At 42.4% G+C, this 27,972-nt stretch overlaps 1 protein-coding gene across 5 annotated transcripts; it reads right to left on the bottom strand.

Annotated features, from left to right (window-relative positions):
- Nucleotides 1–5: 5 nt before the first annotated feature.
- LOC124329309 (protein bric-a-brac 1-like) lies at nucleotides 6–27,880 on the bottom strand. Of its 5 annotated transcripts, XM_046788339.1 has the most exons (9): nucleotides 13,136–13,453; nucleotides 11,659–12,728; nucleotides 8,401–8,458; nucleotides 4,027–4,196; nucleotides 3,234–3,327; nucleotides 2,498–2,724; nucleotides 2,293–2,428; nucleotides 1,882–2,187; nucleotides 6–1,824 (listed from the first exon to the last, which is right to left on the bottom strand). In XM_046788339.1, the coding sequence occupies exons 2-9, from the start codon at nucleotides 12,703–12,705 to the stop codon at nucleotides 1,514–1,516; spliced, it is 2,349 nt and encodes a 782-aa protein (XP_046644295.1). In that variant the 5' UTR covers nucleotides 12,706–12,728; nucleotides 13,136–13,453; the 3' UTR covers nucleotides 6–1,513. The 5 variants fall into 5 exon arrangements, with proteins under 5 accessions (XP_046644295.1, XP_046644294.1, XP_046644293.1 ...); XM_046788338.1 differs by lacking the exon at nucleotides 13,136–13,453 and adding an exon at nucleotides 27,779–27,880 and having other exon boundaries at nucleotides 6–2,187; nucleotides 11,659–12,729; XM_046788337.1 differs by having other exon boundaries at nucleotides 6–2,187; nucleotides 13,136–13,462.
- Nucleotides 27,881–27,972: the final 92 nt, after the last annotated feature.

The following is a 27,972-nucleotide window of genomic DNA, read 5'->3' as shown; positions in this document are numbered from 1 at the left end:
CAATGTAAAGTTACGTACTTTCGTTTATTCACATTTTACGTAGCCTCCAATTAGTAGATCTTGTTTCAATAGACGGATGATACGCACCGTTAAACGGAACAAAGAAAACTGTGAATATTTGGTGCAATGGCACAAAAGCATATGAAACCGTCGATAACGCAGCAGTTGAGGGTCGTATAAATACGAAGATTGGAACCAAAAAATGTGAGACATGAGAAGGTAGAAAAAGATAAACCAACATAGTCAATAAAAACGGTATCGTATAGGCAGCAAACGTAATGAAACATGCAAAATGGGAAAGGTGCACAACTAGGGCGCAAGAAATTTTTATCTTTCGCCACAAAAATAAAATGTAAAATAAGAGGAACATAATGGGGTTTGAATTGTTCTCTTATTGGAGAGGCATTATTGACCTGGACAAATATGTAGCCTTGATGGGTCTTATCAGATCTCGAAGGTGATTGTACGCTGCCAAACGATCAATTGAATATTTTAGAATGGTTCTTTAAAAAGTTGCGCAACGCCCGTTATAGCAGACAGCCATTTTGTTTTGTTTTCTCTTCCGACTGAATAATTCACAAAATCTAAATACAAAAACATCATAGACAAGAGACTGCTTGACGCCGATGGTGCCCATTCAAAGTGGGGGGAAATGATAACTTATTTTCGGGAGTAGAGTGTGTGGGCGAAGTTTATTGGCAGGTCAATTATTAGAGTCTTAAAGAAAATAAGATTTCTTTTTTATAGTCGTTTTCTTCACGTCCTGTTTGTGTTTTTCAACTTTTTCAGATGCATAGTTTAAAACAGGACAGACAACTGGCGAAAGGACCCAAAATGACTTGAAATATGTTTACAAATATTTCACGGTTACACACAAAATGATTGGATCAATTTAAAAAAAAAAGCAAGGACAGCAAATGTGTAAATGGGCATCCCCCTCCACCCTTTTCTTATTGAATAAAAGCCGAAAAATTGGTTATTTAAGAGAGCCTAAATGATAAAGACCAATTTGAGGACCTCTTAATTTAGTGTTTCTTTAATTTTTTAGGGCGGGAGAGCAAAATGTAATTTCCTATACTGAATAGATATGGCCAATTAAGCTGGTCCATGTCAAATACAGGAGGAGATCGAGTCACATTTTTCTTAAGTACATATTAAAAATGTGAGAGAAATTTTTGTCGAGTGCGCTCATCAAAACGAATATACAACAATACCACAGTGGTGCTGTGTACAAGAGACCAGCCACTCCATTTTCTATAGAAATAAAATGTCACAGAGTGAATGAAAACATCAACTCGATAATATGACTTACAAGAGTGTGTGCCTGATGAAGAAATTAAATAAAAACGGCACTGGACAAACAAAATTTTGCTGGACGACAAATGACAAGTGCAAGTTTACAATCTGACTATTTTCTAACATTAGCGTCATAATTTTTCATTTCAAAATCTCCATGACGAAATAAACTAACTGAATTGCCACCCTTTCAATATTATTAATGATAGCGTATAGGCTATTCTCCAAACAGCTGTTCCTGCTGTTTAGAGTGTACGGGATTATTGACTGTCGGGTTATGATGAGCGCTGAAAGATGCCAGGTGTTGAACGGCATCCTCTTCGTCGTCGTCACCTTCGTCATCTTCGGCTACAGTGACGTCGTCGGCCGCCAAATCGACGATAGGCAGTTGACCGCTGAAGCTGCTGCTGGGACCGAACCAGGCGGCTGCCTCCAGGGCGGCAGCGGCGGCGGCGGCTGCGGCTGGATTTTGAATGCCACTGGCAGCTCGTTGCTGGTTGCACGACACGCCCAGTCCAAAGTTGTCACCTGGATGATCACGTCCCGAAGTTAAGCAACGCCCAGCATGATGAAACCGCGACGTACCTTCCAGTGAAGTCATCAGACGCTGAGTCATGGCATTCAGAGCGGCCAATCGAGTCTCTTCGGCAACTTCCTGTTGCAGAGCGTTGAACAGCGACGACGATGTCAGCCCGCTTCCACTCAGGCAACTTGTACTGGATCCCGATCCACCTTGCATGTTGTTGTTGTTGTTGTTGTTGTTGGAGCCATTGGTCGCTCCGGCCATCAAATCGGCCATGAGGCCATTCGCTGCATTACTGACGCCAGACGACGGCCCGGCTGTCGAGCGCATTGACGGATAAGCTGATCCGCCGGCTAACAGCGATCCTCCTATACTCGAAGATAAGGATTTAAAAAAAATTATGAATAAAATACATTTTATTTTTTAAATTAGACGAATGAAGGCGAAATGGGAGAAAGTGCGCAAAAAAGTACCGTGAGTGAATGTGCCAGTCATGTTGGAGGAAGATGGCAGTGCGAATTCATGATTATAATTGTGGCTATTACCATTATTCATGGCCGAATGGATCAAGCCGCGCATTCCAGATCCACTGCTGCCGCCAAGTTCGCCCTGTTTTCCAGATAAATGACGTTGCAGTTATTTTTAAAAAAAGATAAAAACTAAAAATAAAATAAAAACCTGAATTGTTTGCTGATGAGCCGGATGAACAGTCAGCAAGCGACTCATACTAGAGCTGGCGGCTGATCGGTTAGCGGTCAACTTGCTGGCATCTTCGCGGTCAATGTGACGTGGGAGGCTGCTCGGATCGCGAAAAACAACGGCGCGGATGACGCCGTGAACGTGATCTTCTGGCCAAGAACCGGTCAGAATTCGTTGCGGTCTGCCACGACCTTTTGGGCGCAATTCTACACCACACAGACCCGCAAGAAAAATAATCTTATTGGCCGACACGCAATTAGTAATAATGTTGTTGAAGTACTAGTTGGCAAGTGTGGGAAGGAAAAACAAAGTCATAAATTGTTTCTTTTTTTATGGGCGGGCGCATTTACACCTGCGCATCGAAATTACCCACAAACGTCAATTGACTCGGGCAGTAAACTTTATGTGGGAGCCAGCTGGTGAGACTGTGAAACTTATTCATCATCCTCAAACCAGTTTGAAAAAATCAAATTCTATCAGATTTCAAATGTTTACTGAGGAATAAAGACGTCAGGAAGAATTGATCCAAACTACTGAATTGCATGAAAAAAACTGGGCGTTGTCCGAGTTGACCGTGAACGACAAATTGACAAGTGGATCGAGTTTGGTCTTAAATGTGCGGCCGTATAGACGAAATGTTGGGCAACATTTAAAAAATAAAAAACGAGAGAGGGGGGAGAAAAGCAATGCAGCAATTTAGTCACGAGTTGATTACCTGGTCCACCATCAGCCGAAGGCCCGAGCATGTTATTCACGCGGTTGGCGTACAACACGAACGTCGGGTAGGGAATGTCAAATTTCCTGGCAGCCTATTAGCATATGCAAATCAGACCATTATGAGCTCGCCTCGTACACACACTTGGGAGAGAGACGTTGATGTAGATTAACAGTTTCTCCGCGCGGCAGACACACACACAAGCGCGCATTCCCTATTCAAATGAATTCATCTAATAAAGAGCGCGTCGCCCAGCGTCGCCGTCGTGGGCGTCGTCTTCGAGTGTGTGTCGGTTCGACTCCTGATGGCAGCTCCTCGTCGGTATATGAACGCGTGATTACAATTTCAATAACGACTCCAGCGTCCCTCCAGCACTCGTTGGGAGAAGGAGGAGTTTGAATACTTGATGCAATTCGCCATTAATCAATAGGAGAGAGAGTTCTAGTGCGTGTCCCCCCGCGCTCTCTCCTCCGTTTGCTCATTAACCATTCGAAAGCAATCTTATATAGAATAGAGTACAGTAGCTCTATAGAGAAAGGGCGACTCGATGTGTACATTGCATATTAGACAATCAACATCATCAGCAAATCATCAGATTTCTCTCTCTCTCTTCTTCCTTGATGACAAGTTTGAGAAATCAATAGCCCCTCGATATAAGACGTCAAACTCACCAGGCAGCAACGCCACGAATATTCTATGAGACTACAATCGTATGCACAATGAACAAACATCCCCTAACAACTGCCCTCACAATAGAAAAAAAAAAAAAAAAATTAATTTGATGAAATTATACCTGGGAGAGTGACAATCCCTCACGGAGAACGGCCATGATGGCTTCGGCCATAGTTTCTGGCCTCCAAGTTTTGAAAGGACCGCGCTCACGAAAACGCAAGTTCTGCATGACTCCTTGGCCGGTAGCCCAGGCTTTCTGCCACAGCGCCTGTAATTGGTACTGGTACGTGTCTGTAACAGCAGCACACGCCCCAAAGTCATTTTAATATTTGACCCAAAATGAAACCAAACCAAACCGAGCATTTTAAAATACAAATAAACGCACACGATGTGAAATGAGCTGCTGGAAATGTCATCAAGTATTAGCCGCTTGTTTCAATCAACGTCGCTCCCCCTCTATTTATTAACAAAAGAGACCAAGAGCGGCCAAAGTCAAATATAATACACTAAAAAGCGGGAGGAAATAAACTGGCAGCTCGATTGATATAAAAGCCCGAGTCTGAGCCCATTTCTCCTGATTATATGGCGGCCTGGCGTTTTGTGTTTGTGAAAATACAAACCGGCGGCACTGGCACTGGCCGTCATGATTATTTCAGAGCCTTCAACATTATAAATTATTAATCTACTTTCGGCCCGTTTCCAATGCTGATCCGATGATCCTGAAAGCATGTGCATGGACCTGTTTAATGATGGAACGGGGTTCGGATGAGGCATCTATAGGCGAACGAATGTTTTATAGTCCCGCGTCGGCTCTCTCTCCCGGTAGTCTTCGGACGTTCCGCAACCTGATGACGTACAACACCCGATGACAAAGTTTTCCAAGGCATACCCCTCTCCTTAAATCAAAGACTACCAAACCCCCGAGTTGCAGAGTCTTGTGGCTGGCTACTAAATCATTTAACTGACTTTTCAATACATTCACGACGCAGTTTCAAACTCGGGAATTTAACTCTTTCGGACCCCCCGGCACGAGCCACTTTGCGCCACTCAAGGCAGACTATCAAATAATTCAGATGCTGATTTTTTACGGAATGGAGATCGGTTTTTTTTTTTACATCTTTAAGTAAAAAGTCACCAACGAACTAGAAAATTGGGGAATCTCAGCCAGAACGGAAAAGTTTAAATCCTGGATAGCCAACGTTTATATCCATTTGGGTTGTTTTTGAAATTGGGAGTGCATGATTGATACGACTTTCGTGACTCTCGCTACTTAAAGTGATAAGGTCTTTTGAAAATTTGATTCGCTTAAGAGCAGCAAAATGCTGGCGGAACCGAAAACAATCTCAAGCAGCTAATACTTTAATAGCATCCAAAAGTCTCATTTGCCATTAGGTCCGTTGACCCCTTAAATGGTGATAGTAATAACACATAAAAGGTCTAGAAAAATACAATCATGATTGTTGTACTTACCCCGGTAGCAGCTACCGCCTTCCGACCAAACGAAAAACACGACCACACAAAACACTTACAGACGATCACGCACAATCAAAAATGGCGACATGTTCGATCCATTATTGTATTTGTTGACAAGGATTAAGGCGAGATGATGCCAGCAAAACAGCAAAAAAAAAAAATGAGGAAAAATTAAACAAATTATACCTGGCAAAAACACACACACGAAAACGTGAGCAAAAGAAATTAAAGAGACGTAGAAAGATAATTTTTTTTTTCGGGTAAAAAATAAACAAACGTGCAGCCATCGATTTGAGGACGATCGAGCAAAATAAACGGACACGTCAAAAAATAGTCCTCGATGCGAGAGAGAGATTGTCACAAGTGCAATTCGAGAAACGTTTTCAAAAGAAAAAATAATTGGCGACATCTTTTGGCACCTAAACACGACAAATATATCGACGACTTGAGGAATCGCTACTCGCTACTACTCTAGACCGAAAAAGAGAAAGATGACAACCAGACGCTTTTTCTTCAAAAAAATGATAAAACAAATAATTGTGGAGAGAAAAAAATAATTGTAAAAAGATGGAAAACGAGATGAAAAACATTGGAATATGGCCGCCGAATTGGCACAGTGCGTTACGGGAGACTCGAATTGGCCTGGGAACAACAACGAAAAAACATAAAATAACACACACGACACTCGATTGGCACAAATTTGGCCAACAAGGTTATTTCGATTTGATTGTCGCCTTTTGGCAATTCTTTCATCACGACCGGTTAAACGGTCATTAATTTACACGCAAAAATGGGTAACAGTTTTTAGAGAAAAACAAAATGAGAAAAAGAGTGGAAGACTGGAAAATAATTTCTTTTTTTCAAAGGAGATGGAAGACCGATCAAGTATTGCCACTCTTTTTTAAGAAACACGAAAAAATCAATCACGAACAAGGGGAATGTAACAAGCTCTCATAACTCATATCCAAAAAATAAGGAGAGCGAAACTACTACAGTCAGGAGAGGCTATTAAGAGAGAAGAATAGGCAGAAAAAGAAGAAAAATATATAAAACTTTTTCTTCTTTTTTTTTCCAAGTGATCCCTTCCCGAAAAACTTCCGGAACGAATAACAACAACAACTCGACTCCGCCTCCTACTCTTTCCTTTATTTTTATGATTATTTTTATTACAACTCCCCCTTATTTCTCTGCTCCTTTCCCCACTGGTAAGTCACCGCTCCGCACACACAGAAAACCCGCTACAGAGAGAGTGTCGTTTCAACCAAAAAATCGACACAAGACACACATAATAAAGACAAATAATTTTTTTGAGCGATAATTAAGGCACAAACAAATTCTACCCGAGAAAATTTGTATACAATGTCAAAAATTGAGGAGGTATTTTGGGGTGAAAAAAAAATAACATGTTTTGATGGCTTTTATCTCTTTTCCCTTTTCATTATTTTTCTCTCAAAATCTTGTTTTCTTTTTTCCTGGTTCTCGAGGTATAAATCAATCAAATTTCAAAAAATACCCTTGTTTTTTAAATTGTTGTTTGAATATTGCTGATGTAAAAGAAAGAAATTCATCCGCGATGAACCGAGAGGTTCTCCGGTTCGGGATCGCTTTCGTCTCCGTGGTCGTGATCGACACTGTGCGTCCTACTCCTCAAATTGTGTCTGTGATTCTGTCTCTGCTGCTGGAGGAGAAAGGCATGACTTAGCTGAAACGCCTGGCTCAAATGAATGTTGTTGTTGTTGATGCTACGGAAAGCCGACGCCGCTGCAGCGGCAGCAGCGGCCACTGTCATGTGATTCCCACCACCACCACCAACGGGCAGTTCCTCTTCAAAAGGTTTTGACAAATTCTCAGGGATCAACTCATCGGGTGGCGAGGGTGAGAGGTTATTGTTGTTGGATGAGCCGGACGAAGCGGAAGAGGCCGAGCTGGGTGACGAGCGATTATTGTTGTTGTTGTTATTGTTGTTTTTATTCTTGCTGGACTTGTTGTTGTTGTTGTTCTTGACGTAGAAGAGCGACACAATGTTGTGCTTCTTGCAAAATGCCCACCACCATCTGAATCCCATCAAGTTGCCCAGTTTGAAAGAAGGCTGGCCTTTACTTTGCTTCAGCTTCTCCACGAATGCGACGATGGACTCGAGCGACTTATTGGTCCGCCGGTTGTACGGCATGACGCTAGTCTCGCAGCAGAAATCCAGCACAGCTTCTTCATCCTGGGCGTCTAGGCCGAGCTCGTCCAGGACCAACATGCGCTTCGATTTCCCCAAAATGTTGTCGTACAACGTTCCTTTTGGGATGTTGAAATGAGACGAGGCCTGAGTGAAGCGCATTTTCTGTGTCACTATCGAGTTGATGGCCTCCTGGAGCGTCTCCTTTGACCAGGAAGGAGCTTTCGAACGCCACTGGACTAGCGACTCTTCACATTCGAACAACAAAATGCGCAGGGGGGAGAAAAATAGAAAAACAAAACAAAAAAACAAAAATGAAAATAAAAACCAAAACATAAATCAATCAAAATCAAATCAGAAATCAAAATGGAAGAAAAATAGGTCCCAAGAAGAAAGGAAAAACCATGAAAACAAGAGTGTCTTGATGAATAGATGATTACGGGATGGGTGGCGGTAAATAAAACTGAGTCGGATGATTCCGACGAAGGAAAAAAGTCGAATGACGACAAAGATCAATTTCAAATGAATTGAATGAGTGAAATGTGTCATTCATTCAGAGACATTCGAGGACACAATGAAACGGTAAGTTTTGTCATGCGAAACAGACATGCCAGATCTACTAATGAAAACCTCTCGTCATGGCGGATGCAACAACTACAGAGATTCTTTTGTTCGTCAGTCCCGTGAAAAATTCAAACTCCAAGGGAGGAGCTGACGGACAAGAGAGATAAAGCATGCCCTTACCCTGTCACAGTTGTGTGTGTAGACCCAAATTTGTTTCAAAAGTCGAGGGGAAAAAAGAAACCAGTAAAAAAAGAAAAAGAGAAATAAATAAATAGGCAGTCCGGTTCTTACCTGAGAGCACCGACGGTGAAGCGGTCAACCACGGGTGAGTCCCTTCCAGCATCCGGGCCTGTTAAATTTAAAAAAAAAAAAAAAATATAAAAATTTAAAAGATGGCGTATAGAAAGATGGGCTTTTTAATTTTTCTCTTTTGCTTCATGGCGAAAAAATAAATTCCTGATTTGAGATTTTTAAGGGAAATCTTTCCATAGTCCACAGGTAAAAAATAAAAATGGCTATGGGGTTTCTCACGATCCTGTAGGCTATTAAAAAAAAAAAAGAGTTGCTCAATAGAAATTGGGAGCGTCCACACAACAGAACCGGCGTTACGAGGCCGATCCATCAATAAATGTGAATTCAGTTTGGGGCTGTCCGGTATTTGAAGAAATGGTGGAAAGGTTTTTTTTTTTACTTCCTTTTTCCAAAAAAAGGTAAAAATATAAAAATGTTGGGTATCCTAGTGACATATGCCCCCGAAGAAACGACGGAGATATGTACATATATATATATTGAGGGTTCTCTATCTTTTTATTATTATTAAAAAGAGGAAGGGGAGGCTCATAAAACATGTCCTTTTGGAAATTGTACTGGCTTTTTTTTTAATACTGGTATTTTATGATTTTTTACAACTTTCCGAGAGAGGGAGCAATGAAAAACAGGTTGCAAAAAAGGGAAAAAAAAAAGAGAACGGTACCCACCACCTCAGCGGGTGGGCAATACCCACCCTACCTACCTCTCCTTTCTTTTGGCTTTCATCCCTCTTCTACCTTTAGTTGTATATATACTTATATACTTCTACTTACACCCCCTCGTTTTCACAAAAGAAGAGGTATTGAAATGATGGGGGTACTTTACTCGTTTTCTCTTCTCGACTCTCTCTCTCCCCTCATATATTTCTATATTATACTTTTGTAGAAAGAAGAAGAGTCGTACACAGAAAAATGCCTGGATAAGTTCCAAGTGGTCAATGCCCCAATGGACCAAGTCCATCTTTCTCTCTCTCCTGTAAGGTGCAGGAACAAATACTATTTTTCTAGAGATGAAGCGGATGGCTGAATCTCGACGACGACTCATTAAAAATGCAAGTGCTAATGACAAACAAGGTATATTGATTGATACCCTCCTCTATTCTATCTTGTCTGAAATGTTGCCATCGATCCAAACTGGGAAAAGAAAAAGAGCTGCAATTGTTTTGTTGGCAGCATCCAATAAGGACTTGATGAAGTTGTACCATAGGAAGCACTACTACTACTACAACCAGCATATATGTAGATATAAATATACACCCTTGGAAAAAAGAAAAGAAAACTAGCTGCGTCGTTAACCGTTTTACAGCTTCACCGAGTCGAATTGAGATGACCTCCACACACGAGTCTCTCGAGAGATCTCGACTCGATGGGGAAGAAAAAGGATAACCATCATGGACACAATTCTCTCCAGGTAACAAGACCAATAGAGAAGAAAGACGCTTTAAGGAGAGCGTGTGTGTGTGTGTGAATGTCATCAACTATACCCCCAGACAGGTGTCAATATAATAACGGAGGGTACCATATTCTTTTAGGGTTCGGAAAAACAAGTGGCAATAACACCTTCCCCCCCCCCCTCTCGTGTTCCTCAATTGTTTTTCCAACGACCTTCGACTGACTGATGTACCAAATACATTTTTTCGTCCTGTCAAAAAATAAAGCTTGACATTTCTTCGCCCGAAATCAATTTTCTAATCTCTCGGTCTATACCTTAAAAAAAAACTAAGTTGATATAAATAAGAGCTACATTTTATAAACATGCGACTAGGGGGAATTGGGATGTGATTTTGGAAATAAAATAAACAAAACGACACGCTCTTATCACGTCTTTTTCCAGGTTTTCCGAGATGGGAAACTGTGCACCGCCTTTTTTCTTCCTTCCGTTGAGTGAACATGATAATAATAAAAACTACTATTCAATAGATGATTGTGAACGACTTGTTTGTTGTTCTTCTCCAACTGGCAACAACACATCGCTTAGCTTTTTGAAAGATTGAAGAGACGGAAAGAGGAGGTAAGATTAATGATACCACTGTGTGTGTTTGTTTCCAGCGGGTCTGCTCTTCTATTCCGGTTCCCGAATAACATGGATCGATGGTGTTTACCTCTCCTCAAGACGTTCACAATGTATCCATACACAACCCACAGTTGAATATTATAAAATATATCAAAAAGGGAAAAAAGAGAATAAAGAACGACGGCGACGACGACGTCGGCTCTCAAAAACAGGAAGAAGCGCATTTTCGCAACGGATCCTTCCGCTGGATCGCCCCGCAATAGACTCTCTCACAAAAACTTTTGACAAAATGCACAGACAAATAAAGAGGCTATCAATGGAAGTCGGCGTCTATTGTGCTCCCAAGCAGGTATTCCAATGTAATCCATCAGCCAAGCGATATCATTTTCAAGCTTCAATGCATCCCAGGATTGCGGAGAAACATCATTGAAACTTAACGTACTGTGGCTATGGTTTGTTTGTTGCCCCGTGTACAAAAACATTTTCCCATTTTTTTTTTTTTTTTGTCTTTAATGAAATTCGGGCTGTTCGTTTCCCATTAACGGCCAACCAAAAAAAAATCCTGGAAGGAGGAGGGCAAAAAAAAAAACGGCGGCATCGACGAGATGGTCGAAGGGATTTTGGGACCTCAGCAGGGGGTGTCGGGACTGGTCACCTTTCAACCTTAAAAGAACAAAAAAAGAGGGGGGCCTCGAAGAAGAAGAAACATTTTCAGCCCTCGAGTGAACATCAAGGCCATCGTGCACCAAAGCGTCTTCAACTCCCCCCACCATCTCCTCCAACCCCCATAAGAAAAAAATACCATTTTTCTCTTTTATTTTCAACATCTCCGGAGGGAGAGAGCTCATTTTTTTCTTCTTTTCCAGTTTCCCTTTGGTTTTTAACAAGCGTCGGAATGTGGCGCCGAGGGCACCATCTATATAACTTTTCCCCCCCTTCTCGAAGAAAAACAACTTGTAAGAATAATAAATAGAGAAATTCTAATATTTATCGGGTTCTGTTTTTGGAAGGCGTCGCGACGCTAGACCTCATTTGAGAGAGAATATTGGGCGTCTATCGACCTTCGAATAAGATAAACAACCACGGGTTTCCTTTTTCAATAGACGGCGGATGCAGTTATTCTTTCGAAATTCAGATAAGATTTTTCTATTTCACTAGACTAGCTGCTTATCAACTTCCGGAAAAAAAAGTGACGTCTATTTGTAAATAAAAATTGACAAAACTTACCCTCTCCTCTTCGCGGATGAGTTCTGCGATGCCGGGCTTAATATCAAGGTCGTCCGAGTGGGCCAGTGGATGTTGATGGAGAGAAGATGGAGGAGGCGGTGCCTGGGTCAAAGCCTGCGGCGCCAACGAGGCGGAGGAGGCGACCGGACTGTGCGGCGGTGGTGGCGGCGGCGGCGGCGCTTGTTGTTGATGACCAACCAACGAGAGTGGGCCGTCGTGATGGTCCAAACTAGCCTCTTCGTGATGCTGATGATGCATTCCCGGAGTCGATGCGGCTGCCGGACTCGAGGCGCCACCGATTGGACTTTCAGACCCCGAAATGCGACGTCGTTTGACGCCAGACGATCGAGACGCCGGAGCAGGAGTGGGCGAAGGGGTGGGCGTCGTAGCCATTTCTTCATCCATGACGTGTCCAGGCCACGCCGGTTGTTGTTGCTGCTGCTGATGATGAATTTGATGATGATGATGATGATGAGGCAATGTCGGCCATGTCGGACTGTCCGTCTGCCTCCTGACGGCCGCAGCCGATGAAGACGATGACGACGTCGATGGGCCGGCCGTCGGATGGGGAATCAGCGGACTGGATTCGCTGCGATCATCGGCCGTAACGGCGGCAGCAGCAGCGGCGTGTCGGTCGCTGTTGAGCTCCGAGAGTCCTCTGATTTTGAGCGTCTCAGCGACGCGTAAAAGGGACGTCAGTTCCTCCTGGGCGACGGAGATCTCGCCGCGGTACATGTACTCGACGATAGCCTTGAGTTCTGGCCAGCGGGTGTCCTTCAAAATGACAATGGGATGCTGGCAGGGATTGTCAAAGAAGAGATGCTGGAAATAGGGCGAACAGGCTGACAGGACCATGCGATGGGCCTTGATGGCGTGTCCATCGGCCGCCAGAGTGACGTCGACGAACGTCTCATTCTGCAGCAGTTGATCAAAGACGCTGGTCAAATTGGACTGGTAATTGTTCCAGCGGAGGCACAGGTGCGGCGACGAGCCGCCAGACGCCGCCGATGATGACGACGACGACGTCGAGGCCATTTTCGATGACATTCTCTCTCCTGATTGTTATCCTCCTGAAAAATTAATGCAAAATGAATGTTGTAGACTCAAGGACTAGAGAGTAATGGGCTGCAGGTGCACGACATGAATCAAAAAATGAAACTTAAAAACAACGTTGACTTTTTGGGTGACCGACAAAAAAAGAAATGGCGGACGTTCCTTTTTGGCGACCAATAAAAACAATGGATGGCCGTCAGACACAAAAAGAAGAAAAAATATCCTCCAACCAAAACAGACAAACCTGTTTTCATTTTCTAGACCCAACGCACGCACAACTCGCCCAACAAAAACACACACATTTAATGAATAGGAATTCCCCCCACTTGCTACCGGCGTCGTCGTCGTCGACGAGATTCTTTTATTTAAAATATATCAATCAAAATGTGTGACAACCGGCTAAAATTTTCAAATAGCTATTCACCTGTTTTCCTGATGCGTGCCGATCAAATCCTGGAGTCACACTTGATAATGCACACGAAGATTTTGATTTCAAACTGTGAACACGACGAGAAAAACAAAAAAGACGATAAAAAAGAGAGAGAGATAGAATAAGAAAGAGAGGAAAAGGAAAAAAAAGATAGAGGTGATGGTGTGTACGACCGCTCTTGTGGACACTTGTCGGTCGAATGGGCTCTAGAGCGCCACCGGCGGCCACCAACACTTGGGGAGAGACGCGCGGCGTTGGCAGCGTCTCTCTCTCTCTCTCTTTGGGAAGAGCTCCTCCCCTCTTTCTTTTTTTTTCCATCCTCAGGTGGTTTTTATCCACCTCTCCCATCTCTTCTTTCTCTTTTGTCGAAAAATCTCTCCGCGCGCGCCAAGACGCTCTCTCTCTCTTCCATCCGAAAAATATTGAAACCAAAAATTCAAATTGACGATTCATCAACGAGGAAAAATTATTATTTTGTTCAACGACGTCGCCATTTTTACCTTGATTATTTTGGAAAAATAAAAGAGGAGGCAAAAGAAAAATGGTTGACCACCCGGCAACGAGGGTCCTCCCAACAACAAACGAAATCAGACAGCATAGAAAAAGAGAGTCAGTGTGTGTGCGGACTGACCCCACCGTCCCCTCTCCTTATGTGTAAGGTGGTTTTTTTAAGGGGTCGGTGGGGTTGGGGGGCCCAACGCATTCCACTAGACACGGGTAGGTAACCCCCCCCCCCTCCAACTTCTCCTCCTCCTCCTCCCCTCTTCCATGATGGCCGCGCGTCGGGGTCAAAAACTCGTCCCCTACCCCCTGCCACCAAAAGATACCCATCACCCCTCATGGGCTTTTCTTTCCAAACGTCGTCTGTAAAAATATAAAAATCCGGTTTTTCTGGGTGAGGAAAAGAAGATTTAATTCCATCCCCGCAGCAGCCAAAATTCATTCACATCTCTCTCACACAGAAAAAAACAACATGTGTAATTTATATATATTTTTACCAAAATGAAAAGTGAAGCAGAGCGATTGGGAAACCGGCGCGAGGCCAACGAGCGATAAGATATCAAAACGGCGGCGGCGTCTGTCCAGTTTTATTCCGCCCTGCCCTCTCGCCCACTAACCGACCAACCGAGGTTAAGCTTTTTTGAAAAAATTATTACTACATAGAAAATAAATAATGAAAAGATGTTGTTGTTGCTTTTATTTTTTGGTTGGGAGGAGCCACACGACGTTGGAGCCGAAGGTGAGAATGTCGAAGAAGAAAACAAAAATCTCTGAAGAAAAACTGGACTTGGTATATAAGAGGCCCTCGGGTGAAATAAGGAGGGGCTGCTAGTGGTGGGGGGACTTGGCCACCGACGTCGAAGAAGGCGGCCGGCCCAACCTTGTGACGTCGTGTCCGGGTCGCAGACTTTTCAGCTCTCCCCAAAACACACCAGCTGTTTGTGTTGGGTCCAGATCTTTTTTATAATTCAAAAACAATTTCCCTTGGTCCGGAAAAACAAACGACACTATCCGTTTTTCTAATCGAAAAAAGAATGCATCCAACTTTAGTTTGTTGTCTTCAATTTTTCTGTCTGACCGTCGTTTTTCAACTAGACATGCTAGACGAGATTTTTCAAGATGGCGCTGCTCCCCCCTCTGTCCAAAGTCCGAGTCGAGGGCGTCTCGGGTTTGAAAGAAGAAAAAAACAAGATAAACTTGACCGGCGGCGACGACGACGGCCCCAACACAAAAATAAAAGAAAAACAAATCTTTTTTTCATTTTATTTTTTTTTAAACCTAATCTTTAATAGTCAATGGAAATGCAAGAAAAAGTCCCGACGACCACCTGACGACAACTATCGTCTTACGGTCGTCTCTTACCAATCGACAACATCAAAATAAAGAAATTGAAACGGCGCGCGGTGCTGCCAGTTTGAATATTATTACAGCTGAGGATTGGTGGTTGGGCAGAGAAAATCATCTGTAACAAACCGTGGGCCATTCTCGTAAAATTTAACGACGGATATACACTCTTTTTTTGATCGTTACGCGCGCGCCATCTTTTCTATGTGCTGGCGCTCTCACCTTCCGGGCTTGTTCGTTCGGTTCGGGAAATATATACAAGAAGAAGAAGAAGAAGCTGACTGGGCTGGCTGCCATGAAAATGGATTAAGAAATAGACGACTGTGGTGTAATGCCTCCGTGTGTGTGTGTGTGTGTGGCTGTTGGGTGGGTGGGTGTAGACAATCATTTTCTGCAGGTGTTCGGCGGCTGACTTTTGTTGGAATCTGGTGGAACGTCCGGCCAGAAACCAAACAAAAAAAAGAGAGAAAAGAAAAAAGGCGTTCCTTTCTTGTTTCGTACGAAAAAGAAAAAAGATTGGCGTGGCCATTTTAAATAGTAACGCCACTAGCAATCATTCGGAAAAAATGATATATTTTTTTTTTTCAAAAATAAATAAATCGCCATTAGCGTTTACTCCAAGATCTGATCTGGGGCCTGCGAAAAAATAAATAAAAATCTCCATGGACCCAATCTCCATGGCAACTGTGCCGTTCAACGACCGTTAATCTCTTCTCTTTGGGTTATCATCATTTTTCCAAGGAAGAATGTGTGTTCGATTGAAAGGGGGGGATTGAGAGTCTCCATTTATAGATGTAGGGGGACAGACGACAACGAATCACCTGCTCTGCCCCCTACAGGACACACACACCTGACGGCGCACACGTTACGCATTCCTAATGGCGACGGCGTCTCGCCAAACGCTCGTCGCTCCCAACTCACCAGACGTCCAATCTTTTACAATTTTCAATCCACTCAGCAAATGAATCATCGGCTACAAAGTTCACGTGCTCAATTTCAAAAAAGCTCAACCTTTCAGCAGTTATTTCGCTAAAAATACAGAATTATATCAAAATCAAAACAGGTTCAGTTCCACACAGTTTCCCACACGGCACCGAAATAAATCCCCCCCCAAACAAAAAAAACGGCCGAGAGTTCAACACCTTTGTGATGTTTTTCAAAAGGAGAAAATAAAATACAAAAAAAAAAAAGATGAGGAATAGTTTTTTCTCTTTTTACTCTCGGGGCGTTTTCTATTGTTCCTTGTGTGAGCCATGAGCGTCCGTGACGCGTCGCATTCCTTTTACTCTTTTTGTGCTGGGCTTGTGAAAAAGACGCGTCCGACCCACCCCTTTTTGTGTTTACGTGTATATGCCGGTGGTTGGTAATGGTTGGTGGTGGTGGTGGTGTCTAATAATTCTTTATCCACCCCTCGTTGGTCGGTGGTGGTTACAACAGCCAGTCCAGTGGCGGTTCATTTTTATTTTTTTGTTGATTATTTATTTGGTTGTGTGTGTGCGATCAAAGTTCAGAGCGAGATTAGAGCGTCGGCTATCAGCTGACTAAACACACTTTTCGTCTGGTAGTTGGGTGTAGTTGTGTGTAGGGTTGTTGGTGGTGGTTGGAATTGAAATCCGACGCCTTCTCTCTCTCTCTCTCTCTCTCTCTCTCCATGTTTTTATTTTTCCTTCTTCTGTCGATCATCTTCACCTTTGAACTCCCAACTCACTGAACTCTCTATTTCATTCGGTCCGAAAATGATTAATATTATTTTTAAAAGCAACAACTCGAGGGCGTCGGATGACTTCATCGTTTTCTTCTTGTTTTATCATTGCGCGCCTGCAAGTTGTTGCAGAGGGCTACTCCCCTTTTTACACCCGATCAGATCATCACCATCGACGACGTCCGAAACGATTTTGGTGTCCATGGGCGCGGCAAACTTGCTGGCCAGCAGCAACAGCAGCAGCAGCAATGTCATGAAACAAAAATTCGTGGCGCCAATCACTTGCCTTTCATCGTTTCGACCGTTTCGTTGGAATCGTTTTCTACATATAAAAGACATGGCCATCATAACTGCCAAATATTTTTTCTCCCCACCCCCCCCCTTGTCTTTCGTTACGCCGAAAAAAAAAATAAAAATAAAAAAATAAAAGAATCCATTTTTTAAAAATCATTTCCAAATGATAGCGGTTATGAGGGGGGTAGATGAGCGCCCTCTATAGCTCTTGGGGGGATCTCTAGTTACGTCAATTACACGTTCTTGGCATCGTCTTGAGAGAAAAGAAATTAAAACGAATTATACGCACACAGCTGAACCACGCCCACTGGAACACACACACAAAAAATGGCCCTCATATTCTTTTTCTTTTTTGGGTGAAGAAGAAGAAACGAGGCCGTTGTTTTTGATCTACTTTGTGTGTACCACCACCACCACCTTATATCATCGATGTGAATGATCGAATACTCAATCTGCCCAACAAAAAATCGGTACATCCAAAATTGTACAACTTGTCCCCGGGAAAAAAAAAAAGTTTCTTCCGTTTGATTTCTGTTTCGTCTGTCGAACTGGAAATCACCAAAGACAAAATTCAATCAACAAGAGCCGGATACCCACCCGAAAATTTTTTCCCCTTTTTTATTTGTGGGACTTTAAATAATTTCTTTGTGTCTCCGCCACTGGATTTTGGTCGCCCCTCCTTGTTCTGTGTGTGTGTGTGTATTATGGAACACGAGGAATAAATGGATTAGATACTTTCTCTACTACTAGTGCTATACACGGTGGTGGGCGGTAGTATAAAACGTCAAAGAGGTCGAGTCTCTTCCGGAAGCGATCGTCCAAATGTCGTTAGACATCCGGAAAGCCAGACTCTCTCTCTTTCTCTCTCTCGCTTTGTACTTTTTTCTCCCTAGCGACTTAATGAACCGCGCCACTTCTTCATTTCTTTGGCGTTTTCTATCATTTCGGGAAAAAAAAAACTGAAATCTTCCAGATTTTAGAAACTGGAGAGAACTGAATTCGTACCCCTTATATATTCCCATCAAATAACAATTAAAAAGAAAATAATTGGTGAATTATTTTATTTTCCTTTTTTTCATTCGCCGGTTTTCTTTTATTCATTTTTTTTTCAAAATTCTGTTCAGAGCCATCTAGCGTCGCCCATATTAAACTAGAAATTATGGCGCGATATTTGGTTTAAATAAAATCAGGTAAACGGACAGACAGACAGACAGATAAGAGATTCAATGGGTGTGTGTTTTACACGAGTATGAGAATCTAAAATAGACTCTTGCGCAAGTTGCAAATAGTCGCCCCCGGTGGACGGCCAACGAAGGAGGGAACGCTTGATTTGCATATCTACGAGCCATCGATCGACGCCTAAAGTTTTGTCTCATCTCGGCGACGGAGGGTGGTAATGGGCTGGGAAGGAGGTTTGATGAGGAGGACGTCATCCCAAGTCGCAGTATATATAGATAGAGAGAGTCTATATATTATATGCGCAATATTCATAGTTGAGTTCATCTACTGAACATCATTTTCTCATCTTATTTAATTCAATAAACCCTCTGACCCCCTTCAACCACTTTCCACCGTATCCCCCCCCCCCCCCAAAAAAAAACATGTTTCGACGACGACGAAAGAGATAAGAGTTTCTCCAGGGATGTGTGCGGAAGAGGAGGGATGTACACTATATCGTTCGTTTTCGTGTGACAGCTAAAAACGGTAGATTTCTCCTTCCTTAACCTCTGTCCCCCTCTCCCCCCCTCCTTTTTCATCAAGTTTAATTAGCGCGCGAGCGCGAGAGACCATTTTCAATTATAATATCCTCCCACCACCCACCTACCCAACCTCCCCATGTCTTGTCGTAAGTTTTCTCCCCTTGGGCAAATGAACCTCCTATATTAATTTGACCTCCTCTCCTCCTCCTCCTCACCTCGCCCTTTTCTCTTTTGCATATTATAATCGATATTGCAGTCAATCAAGATTCTCCGAGGGAAAATAAAAAGAAAAAGAAACGACATCAAATTCAATTTCGGTGATGGAAAACATTTTTGCGCATCAAACATTTGGCCAGCGCAGTTAAATATCATTTGAGCGATGATTATGAGCAATTCATTTCGCGTATACGTGGGCGACACAATATGTATAAAACGATCCCCGCCACACACGCATCTTATTTATTACGTGTTAATGTGAATTGAACGCTGAGACTGGCAACGTCGGGGGAATCATTCTATAATCTCCGCAGACGACGCCAACGACGACCAACCGCAGCGCTGGTTGAGAATTTAAAAAATCAAAAAGGGCGTCGCCAGGAAGTGGCTCCCAACAAATATTTTAGTATCAACATTTTGTATTTTATTTCCGGCTATTGCGCTCACTTGTGAATATTAAAATAGTCTAAAAAGATTGAAATCAAATTAATTTCAAAACAAAATTTCCCAAATCATCCCCAAATCGATTTGTAATAGAAATTGTCTATCGCTGCTGCTAAGCCGAGTAATTGCGATTACAGTCAATGTAATGGAAAATGTAGAATGAAGCATTCCACCATTCTCGGAATATATTGCACAACGTCGAATTATTGTTGCCTGTATGCGTGTCGAATAATACACAGTGTAGAACAGAAGATTAGCATTTCGTTTTTTTGGGGAATTTTGTGTTGGAACGTCGGTCAGGCCGTCGGTGGGTGGGTGGGGGGTTAGTCGCTGGGTGTTGGCAAATTAGTATTTAATGAAGCGATATGGATGGTTTTTCATTTCCTGCTTTAATCCTAGTGCTCGCCTGATTGCACGCACCGTCTCTCTTGACTCGCATTCCTAACGCGGGGTTTTAGATATAAGAGCTAGGGGGGGGGGGGGGGACTTGATTAACTCAGACTTGATTGAAATCCATTCATTTTGACACAGTCTCACGCCATTGGCTAAAAACACGCTCGCATCGACAATTTTTGAGAAAAAACAAATAATCAACGACATAAATTTCCTCCCCTTCCCAAAAAATTAGAAAAAGAAGAAGCGGAACCGGTCCGGAGAAATGAATAAATCTCCGCTCGGTGTGTGTGTGTGTGTTTGTGTGTGTGCTGACGAATATGAATTGCTCAATAACGACCCAAAAAGTCCAAATAACCAATTGAAAATGGAAAAGCGCAAAAACTTGTTTGTGCTCGGCACGGTCCATCATAATAAATGCAAGAGTCTCTCTCCTCCTCCTCCTCCCCACCCGACAAAATCGTTTCATTTCCGGCTCTTTTGACGTGTCCGCCATTTCACGACTTACGCGCACCTCGTATTATTTCGTCCGACACGATGAAAATCTTTTAATAAATAAATAATTTAAGAAAGGAAAATCATATCCTGGATGGGACAAAACGTTTCAATCCATCGATTTCGATCGTCGGAGTAAATAAAAAAAAAGAAAATTGAAATTGTTAAAGCCTCGGGGATGTGTAGAAATTCGATGTGGAATCAATCTATATATAAACGAGATGTAATTTGGATCACGATAGAGTCTTATCTTTTAAAGAAAGAAAGAGAAAAATGTCAAAAAATGGAAATGTTTGGCGGGGCTCTTTTATTTTCCAGCGGATGTAAATTGCGCTTGGTTGATGCCGCACCGCCAACCGTAAGTACTTGTATACAACGCTCTCATCCAATTCTCCTCTCTCCCTTGGTTCGTTCGTTCCTGGCGGATTAACTCAAGTGAGCGCTCGCTCTTCCTAGCTAGATCCTATCGCGTGTAGTGTAGAGCAGATCAGAGAGAAATGATTGAATCGAATCATTCCGCCACCGCCAGCAAATTCAAATGTCTCTCCTCTCTATATACGTGTGTTTCTGGCCTCGAGCGTTTTCATCACATTCAACCCCATCACCTATTTTTCCTCTTATTTTTTGACATTTTATTTTTTTTTATCAAAATAAATTTTGATGTATTTCACATTAAGAGGCGAAAGCGAATGACAGATCGGTCCGGGGTGCGGGACCATCACCGCCTCGGGTGCCGCGAAAACAACTCACGCAAGATGAAAATAACAAACCGGTTTTTTACGTCGACGTTAAATAAAATTTTTTTTATTATTTTTCGTATAGCGGAATTTTGTATTGCGAATGCAGTTGGAAATGTCAAAATTTGTTTGTACGCGGGAAGAATTCAAGAAAAAAAAAACTGGGAAAAATGTCTGACTCATCATCATCACCCATTACGTCATGATGACAAAGAATTCGCTAGCGATGGTATTTTTCCTCCTACCCAGAACCGGAAATGAACGAAAATAATATTTCCACATGAGGATCGTTTTTAAAACACAAGCATCCGCTTGTGTGTGTATACATACACACAGCAGAGTAAAAGAAACCCAATTTTTGAAAGAAAAATGGCGAATATCTTCCCAAAAAGTTGTGGGAGGCATTAAAAAAATAAACTTTTAAGAGTTTAGAATAGAAAAAAAAAAATGTCTGTTCTTATATATATATACATATATATATATATATCTATTTCCCCCCGTCGGGAGAAAGGGGGCCTGTACATCCAGTGTATATACACAGAGTGACTCCCTCTGGTCTTTGGCTACTACAACAAACAGGAGGAGAAGGCTGAAGACTTGCATGGGTGGTGGTGGTGGAGGAACACAGACACACACATATATGTGTGTATATAAATATATAAATATATAAAACAACGTTTATTTATACAAGCGTCGGCAGAGAAGCGCAGCAGCAGCAGCAGCAGCGTCGTCGTCGTTATAAACACAGCGGCCCCTGAAAAGATTTTGACGAGCCAAAAACTTCCATTTGCGTTTATATAGGCGAAAAAAAGAAGAAGAAGAAGAAACACGGACCCCCTTGAAATTAAAATCAATAACTCGCACTGCACTCTCAACCCCCCCCCCCCTCCTTGCTAGCTCTCTCTCCCAGTTTGAATATCTATATATATAAAATATAAAATAGATATATATTTTATGCATATCTTATATGTAATATGTATATGAGTGCCGCTGGGATGGAGGGGAGAGAAAATTTAATCATAAAATCGACCCTTTCACATTCAACCCCTTCGCAATGCTGCGCGCTCTTATTTTCATAGACTTGCAGAGGAGAAAAAGAAAAACTACTCAATTTTTATTCGACTCGTTAAATCTTTTCGTGCAAATAAAATAAAATTCGGGATACAAAAGACTTCCGCAGCAGCAGCAGTAGCAGCAGCACCGGAAGTCATAAGACATTTTGCGGGGTTGAAAAATAATAATTTTTGAAAAACATTTCTTGTTTTAAAATAAATAAGAAATGTCCGTTTTTTTCAAAAGAAGTAAAATTCTGATTTGTTGATTGGAATCAAAAGTTATTTCTATCATTTGGGAGACTGCGGTGGTCGTCTATACATTGAAATTCGTCAATCAAAAATTCATTCGCTCGCCGAATGATGCGGGATCCTGTCGGGTATATATATTTCGTCATGTGCACGAATGGGGCGAATATAGAAGAGAGGCAGATAAATAATAATTTCAAAGATCATGTATGTATACACGGCGGGTCCATGCATAAGTCAGATATTTTTTTTAAGGAAATGGTCGCTTGTCCGTCCACAATACCAACAAAAGGGTTGCCCGGGCGACAACCGGTTCACCACCCAACCCGTTGTGGATACACACCACAGGAACTGAACTACTACTATGTGTCTAGTATAAATACATGAGCCTATTTAGTATAGAAAATAAGAGTCCAATCTATATGTTTGGTGGCCAGCCAAACAATTGACCGAGTTACCTCCCGATGCATAGGCATCGTTAATGAGTCCAGGACACGTCAGTCTGGCGGCAACTTATTTTATCCCATTCAAAGCTTAAATACTCACCGGCCAGCATTGTAGAAAAAGAGGGAGCTGGCCGGCCGACAGATGCCTGATCTGAGCACAGTTTCTCGTGAACCGGTTGAATAGTTGAAAACTATACTACACGTCACCAATGAATTTTTCATTGAAAATGATGGAAGTCCATCGATTTCAATCAGTTTCAAACCTCCCCCTCCCCCCTACCAAACCGCTACCCCCTTTTTCCACCGACTAGGTGGAGCTTGTTTCTGGCCATTCTTTTGTTTCTCTGCTGTGACATGCTGTACGATTGTGCATTATACAACTCGTCGTTGCCGCTGCACATCCACCACTGTGGTGATGAATTGACAAAAAGGTCCCCAGCAGCAGCTACTGCTGCTACCCTCCAGCTTGCATGATTGACTATCGCTGTCTAGTCAACTCCGCCACTGGATAGTACAGAACAGACACTCGTCTACTATTTGGACAAAGGACGACAAATGCCGCGACCAGAGGGAAACACGGACGGACGGACGGGTGGGTGGTGGGGTTATTCATTACTGTTGTGTTCTGTATTACACACAACTCCTTTGGCTTTGATGACCGAAAGTGTGGCGACACGATCTCGTTAGCCGCCGTTGGCCGACAACGGACAAACCAAACGTCGTCGACTAAAACATTTTCCTTTTTTCAAAGATGGCGCGCGCTTGATTTGCTATTCAGTTGAGTCTCTAACATATTATTATTATCAAAATATATATATAAATGTATATAAAACTAGTACCATAAGTGTATGCACACGGCTGAAATTGGGAAAGTCGGAAGAAGCGAAAGAATTTCTTATTCCGCCTCTTCTTTTTCCCCGAATCTAATTTTGACTTTTGTAGTCGCGTCGCTGTGCTGCCTGCCGCTTCATTTCCATGACAAACAAGTGCAGCAACTAGACAGTGTTGTCTCCTAAGGGCTAAGAGAGAAAAAAACGCCGGCAGCCCCCCCCCCCCCCCCCAAATAAAAGTCAATCCGCCCGGCGCGCATCCACCATCGTTACGTCTGCCTCTTGTTCTCCGTTGAAAAAACTGTGCGTGTGTGTGTGTGTGTTAGTTGAATCGTCAGCAGACGAATAATCAAAAAAGATGTTCCCTCGACTCTCCGATCTAACGCAATAAAAGCTCTTCTTCTTCTTCTTTTTCTATTTTATTTTTGTTCCTCCTTTTTTAGTTATACCATTAGGTATACTTCCGTATGTATATACTAGGGCTTTTTCTTGATTTGCCCCCCTTCTACTTATTCCCATCCGAGTCCATGAATATTTGGCAGTGAATAAGAGACAGGAGGGTGGGGCAAATTACCATCGCAGCTGGGAGGAATCAATCAATATGAGAAGAAGAAGAAGAACACGCACGGAATATGCAAAAATGATCAACTTCCGTATATCTCTGCCGACATTTTTTCATTCCAATCGGACGACAAACTGGATCAGAAAGCAATCGAAATCAGCCCGTCTTGCAATCGTCTCTGTTTTTTCTCTTGGCATTTGTGTAAAAACAACAAGCGAATAACAAACAAACGAAATTGTATTATAAACTCTAGCGAGAGCAGAGAGAAATGCTATTTCTTTTTTCGGGAGGGAATTGATGATTTATAACTTCAATGCATAGTACACACAGCCGTCGCTAGCGATTTATTATCGAGGGGAAATGACGACAAAGATTTTTATTTTCTTTTGTTTTGTACCAAAATAAAAATTTCACGAAGAGATAAAAATCGATGGTATAATAATTTTCCAAACAGGGCCAATTTCGACGTTGGTTATAGAGCTATTTACTCCCAAAGTCATGGCAATCGAAAAAATAGATGTAAGTAATATAATTAAAGAAGATACCGAGGCCATGTCCTATGGAATTCATAATGGATATACCGGGGGACTATATTAAGGATCGGGAGTTTGACAGTCATTCCAGTCACGGCTAGATATATATTTTGACTGTGTACATCCATCTTTTTGTTGAACTGAAACAAATGAAATTCACCAAATAAAAGAAGAGTTCCTAACGTTATTTATCAAAAGGGAAAAATATCTTGAAGCGAAACTGAGCGAAAATTTATCGACATCGATGTCAATGCATTTGATTGTACATCCAAAAAAAGGTAAAATATGAAAAAGAGAAAAGAAATAACAAGTATGAAAGAAAAACTCACACCGAAAAAAGAGTTTAAATAGAGTTTTGAGTTTTATTGGATTGTCCCGAACTGTGTTCCCTTTAACCCCTCCATATCCTCGTCTACTTTTTTTCCTCCTAAAGTGTCAAACAACAACAGGAAAGAAAAAGATTCTCTGGTTATATCTTTGCAGTTATTTTGTTGTTGGAAAACCATTTGTTTTATAGACAAGGGTGAGAGAGAGAGAGAGAGACGAGGGGTGAGCGATGTCAAACGGGCGTGGATGTCATTTATTTGTGAGACTTTGTTCCTTTTTTTCTCTCTTCTATTTATATATAAATATATCGGCTAGATATATATCTACGCACTCTCTATGTGTGTGTGTGTGTCGTATAAAATACATCAGGAGCCCTCCCATCGTCTATATAGTTGGTGGTACGGGGAGGAGGTTATCAAAAGAGACTCTCTCCCCCCCCTCTCGCCCTATAAACTCAGCCTTTCTCCATACATACATATTAGATGGTAGATCTAGTCTATGCATGCGCGTTTATTATATATATAGTATATATAGACGAAATATTAGATATGTATATACATGCACTGTGTATATGTACATGGAAGAACGAGTTAGAGCGGCAGCAGCACACCCCTCCGCACACACACACACACACAGAGCAGAGCAATCAATACTGATGCAACACAAAGCGCACTCGAATAACAAATGTAAATAGATAACACGAACTATGCGAGTGTGTGGAGGGGAGAAACACCAGCGCGCTCGCGCAATTCCAACCCATTTTTACTTTTATTACTATTTTAACGTGTCCCGCCAACAAAATTGATTTCCCGCTGAAAAAAAAAACCAACAAAAACAAATTGGTCGAGTCTTGAACAGTGAGAAAAAGAAAGAGAAATGGACGGCATGTTATAAAACGTGAAATTCCCGAAAAATCCCGCAGCTCGGCGGGAGTCTCGTGTCTGACGTGAACGTGCTGCGCATCGGGCAACAGGTTAGTCGGCGCCAGTCGGCCAAAATAACAAAAGGGAATATAGACACACAAAAAAAGAAAAGAGAAAAAAAGTGTATGACGGCATATCCGGATTGATATTTCCGCCCTATAAATCAGGCGCGGTCATCTTCGTAGTCAACAGCTGTCGCTTCTGCTCCCAGTCAATCAACGCAAACAAATCTCTACTCCCCCCCTTTTCAACTTGCCGATAGATCGGAAATGTTCGTCTAAATATTTAGACTTTCTTCTTCGTTTCAAAAATAGAAAAATGGTCATCCGATATTACAGACATTCCCGGAAGTTGAATGGTGGGCGGACTTATGAGTCTGAGGAATCAATTGGAAATTTACCAAAAACAAAGAAAGACGATTGTCCTTGAAAAAAAAAGAAATGTTGTTCGGACGCGTGTCACGACTCTCAAGATGGCGATGAAATAGACACACTTGAAGATGAGGCTCGTGCATCAGCTGCTGCACACACACCCCTCAATATAGGCCTTTATACAGTGTACACACTTCTACTGTAGAGAAGGGCCTCATAGCATTGCTTATCCGTACATAATGTATCGATTTGAAATTATGTATGAACATTGTTGATTTATTAATGAAGGGAATGTTCTCCCCGGTCGGAGACTCTCTTTGCTTCTTGAGCTGCTCGGCCATTTCATAATTAATCTAGAATTCGCATATGTAATATCAACGGCGATATATATTTGTATATAGCTCCCGCTGCTGCTACTATTCTGCCGTCAGGAGTATAGCAGCAGCATGTATAAATAACAACAGTGTACAGCCGTATAGTATAGTACCAAAAGGGGGTTGGGTGGTTGGGGGGGGGGGGGGGGGAGTTGGCAATTGAATTATTGACGATTTTCAGTCCCCAATCCTTCTGTGTCTGTCTGTCTCGCGGCTATATAACCCAGCAGCAGCAGCAGCACAGTCCTAGATGTGTGCATTATTAACGCGTGGCATAATGAGATTCATGCGAGCAGCAGACGGCCTAACTAACCCGTTGTCGGCACGCGAATAAAAATACAAAAGGCACCAGCAGCAGAGTCAAAGTACTACAGTCCAGCTACAAAACTTGAAGGGTAGACTCTCTCTCTCTCTGTGAAATGACGTTAAGGTTCTGTCGTGAGCGGCCGGGATTGGTGCGATGACAAACGAGATGAAGCGCAGCGCAGTGCTCTGATGGAGGATTACATCAGATGCAAATGAGATGGGCGAGCGCGTGCAACGCTGTCGGAATTAGCCCCAACGACAACAATGTCTGTCGGTTGTTCACCTGAGTTTCGAAATTCGACGGGATTTTCAATCGACAAAATGAAATTGGAACAGAGGACTCTAGCTCTGCGTACACACTCTATTTATATATAGTTGCTGCTTTATTACTAAATAATAATGTTTGCAACAGACTTGAGAAGGCGATATATAAAATATCCAGGGCGCACATCCACTTTTGTTATTATTTTTCCGTCTGCATAATAGAAAAGGCCTAATCTACTCGCGGGACCGCAGAGGGTCTCTGACATAGCTACCAGACCAGAACGCGTGAATTTATCATACAGCAGCTAGAACGTACGTAAGTACTAGCGTATGTATAATAATAATAATAATAATAATACAGTCAGACGGTATGTGGCAGAGGCGAAATTCAAGTCTAGACATGAAAAACAAAATTGGGAAAGAAAAACAAAAATTTTGTTTTCTCATCCAGCTTCCGTCGACCACGTGATGGCCAACCTGCTGAATAACACGCCCCCTTTTTCATACCCTTCCCTACTGTTGACGTCACTCTATCCCCCCAAAAAAGAAATGAAATAAAATGTATAGGACTTACCCCCGAAATTTAAATGAATCAGCAGGACTCACAATAACCGCGAAAATATTAACCGAAGAGGAGAATATGCCGGACGCGTCCTCTCTGCTCGGATGCCGATCGTCAACTGGTCCGGAAAAAGTGTGGCGTGCGGCGTGTGTAGCATATAAGAGCGGCGTCGCCGGGCGCGCCAAAATAAAATTTTCCTCACCCTT

This window comes from Daphnia pulicaria, chromosome 3 (genome assembly GCF_021234035.1).
Source record: "Daphnia pulicaria isolate SC F1-1A chromosome 3, SC_F0-13Bv2, whole genome shotgun sequence".
NCBI classification, from domain to species: domain Eukaryota; kingdom Metazoa; phylum Arthropoda; class Branchiopoda; order Diplostraca; family Daphniidae; genus Daphnia; species Daphnia pulicaria.
This window is presented reverse-complemented; position numbering and strand designations above follow the sequence as displayed.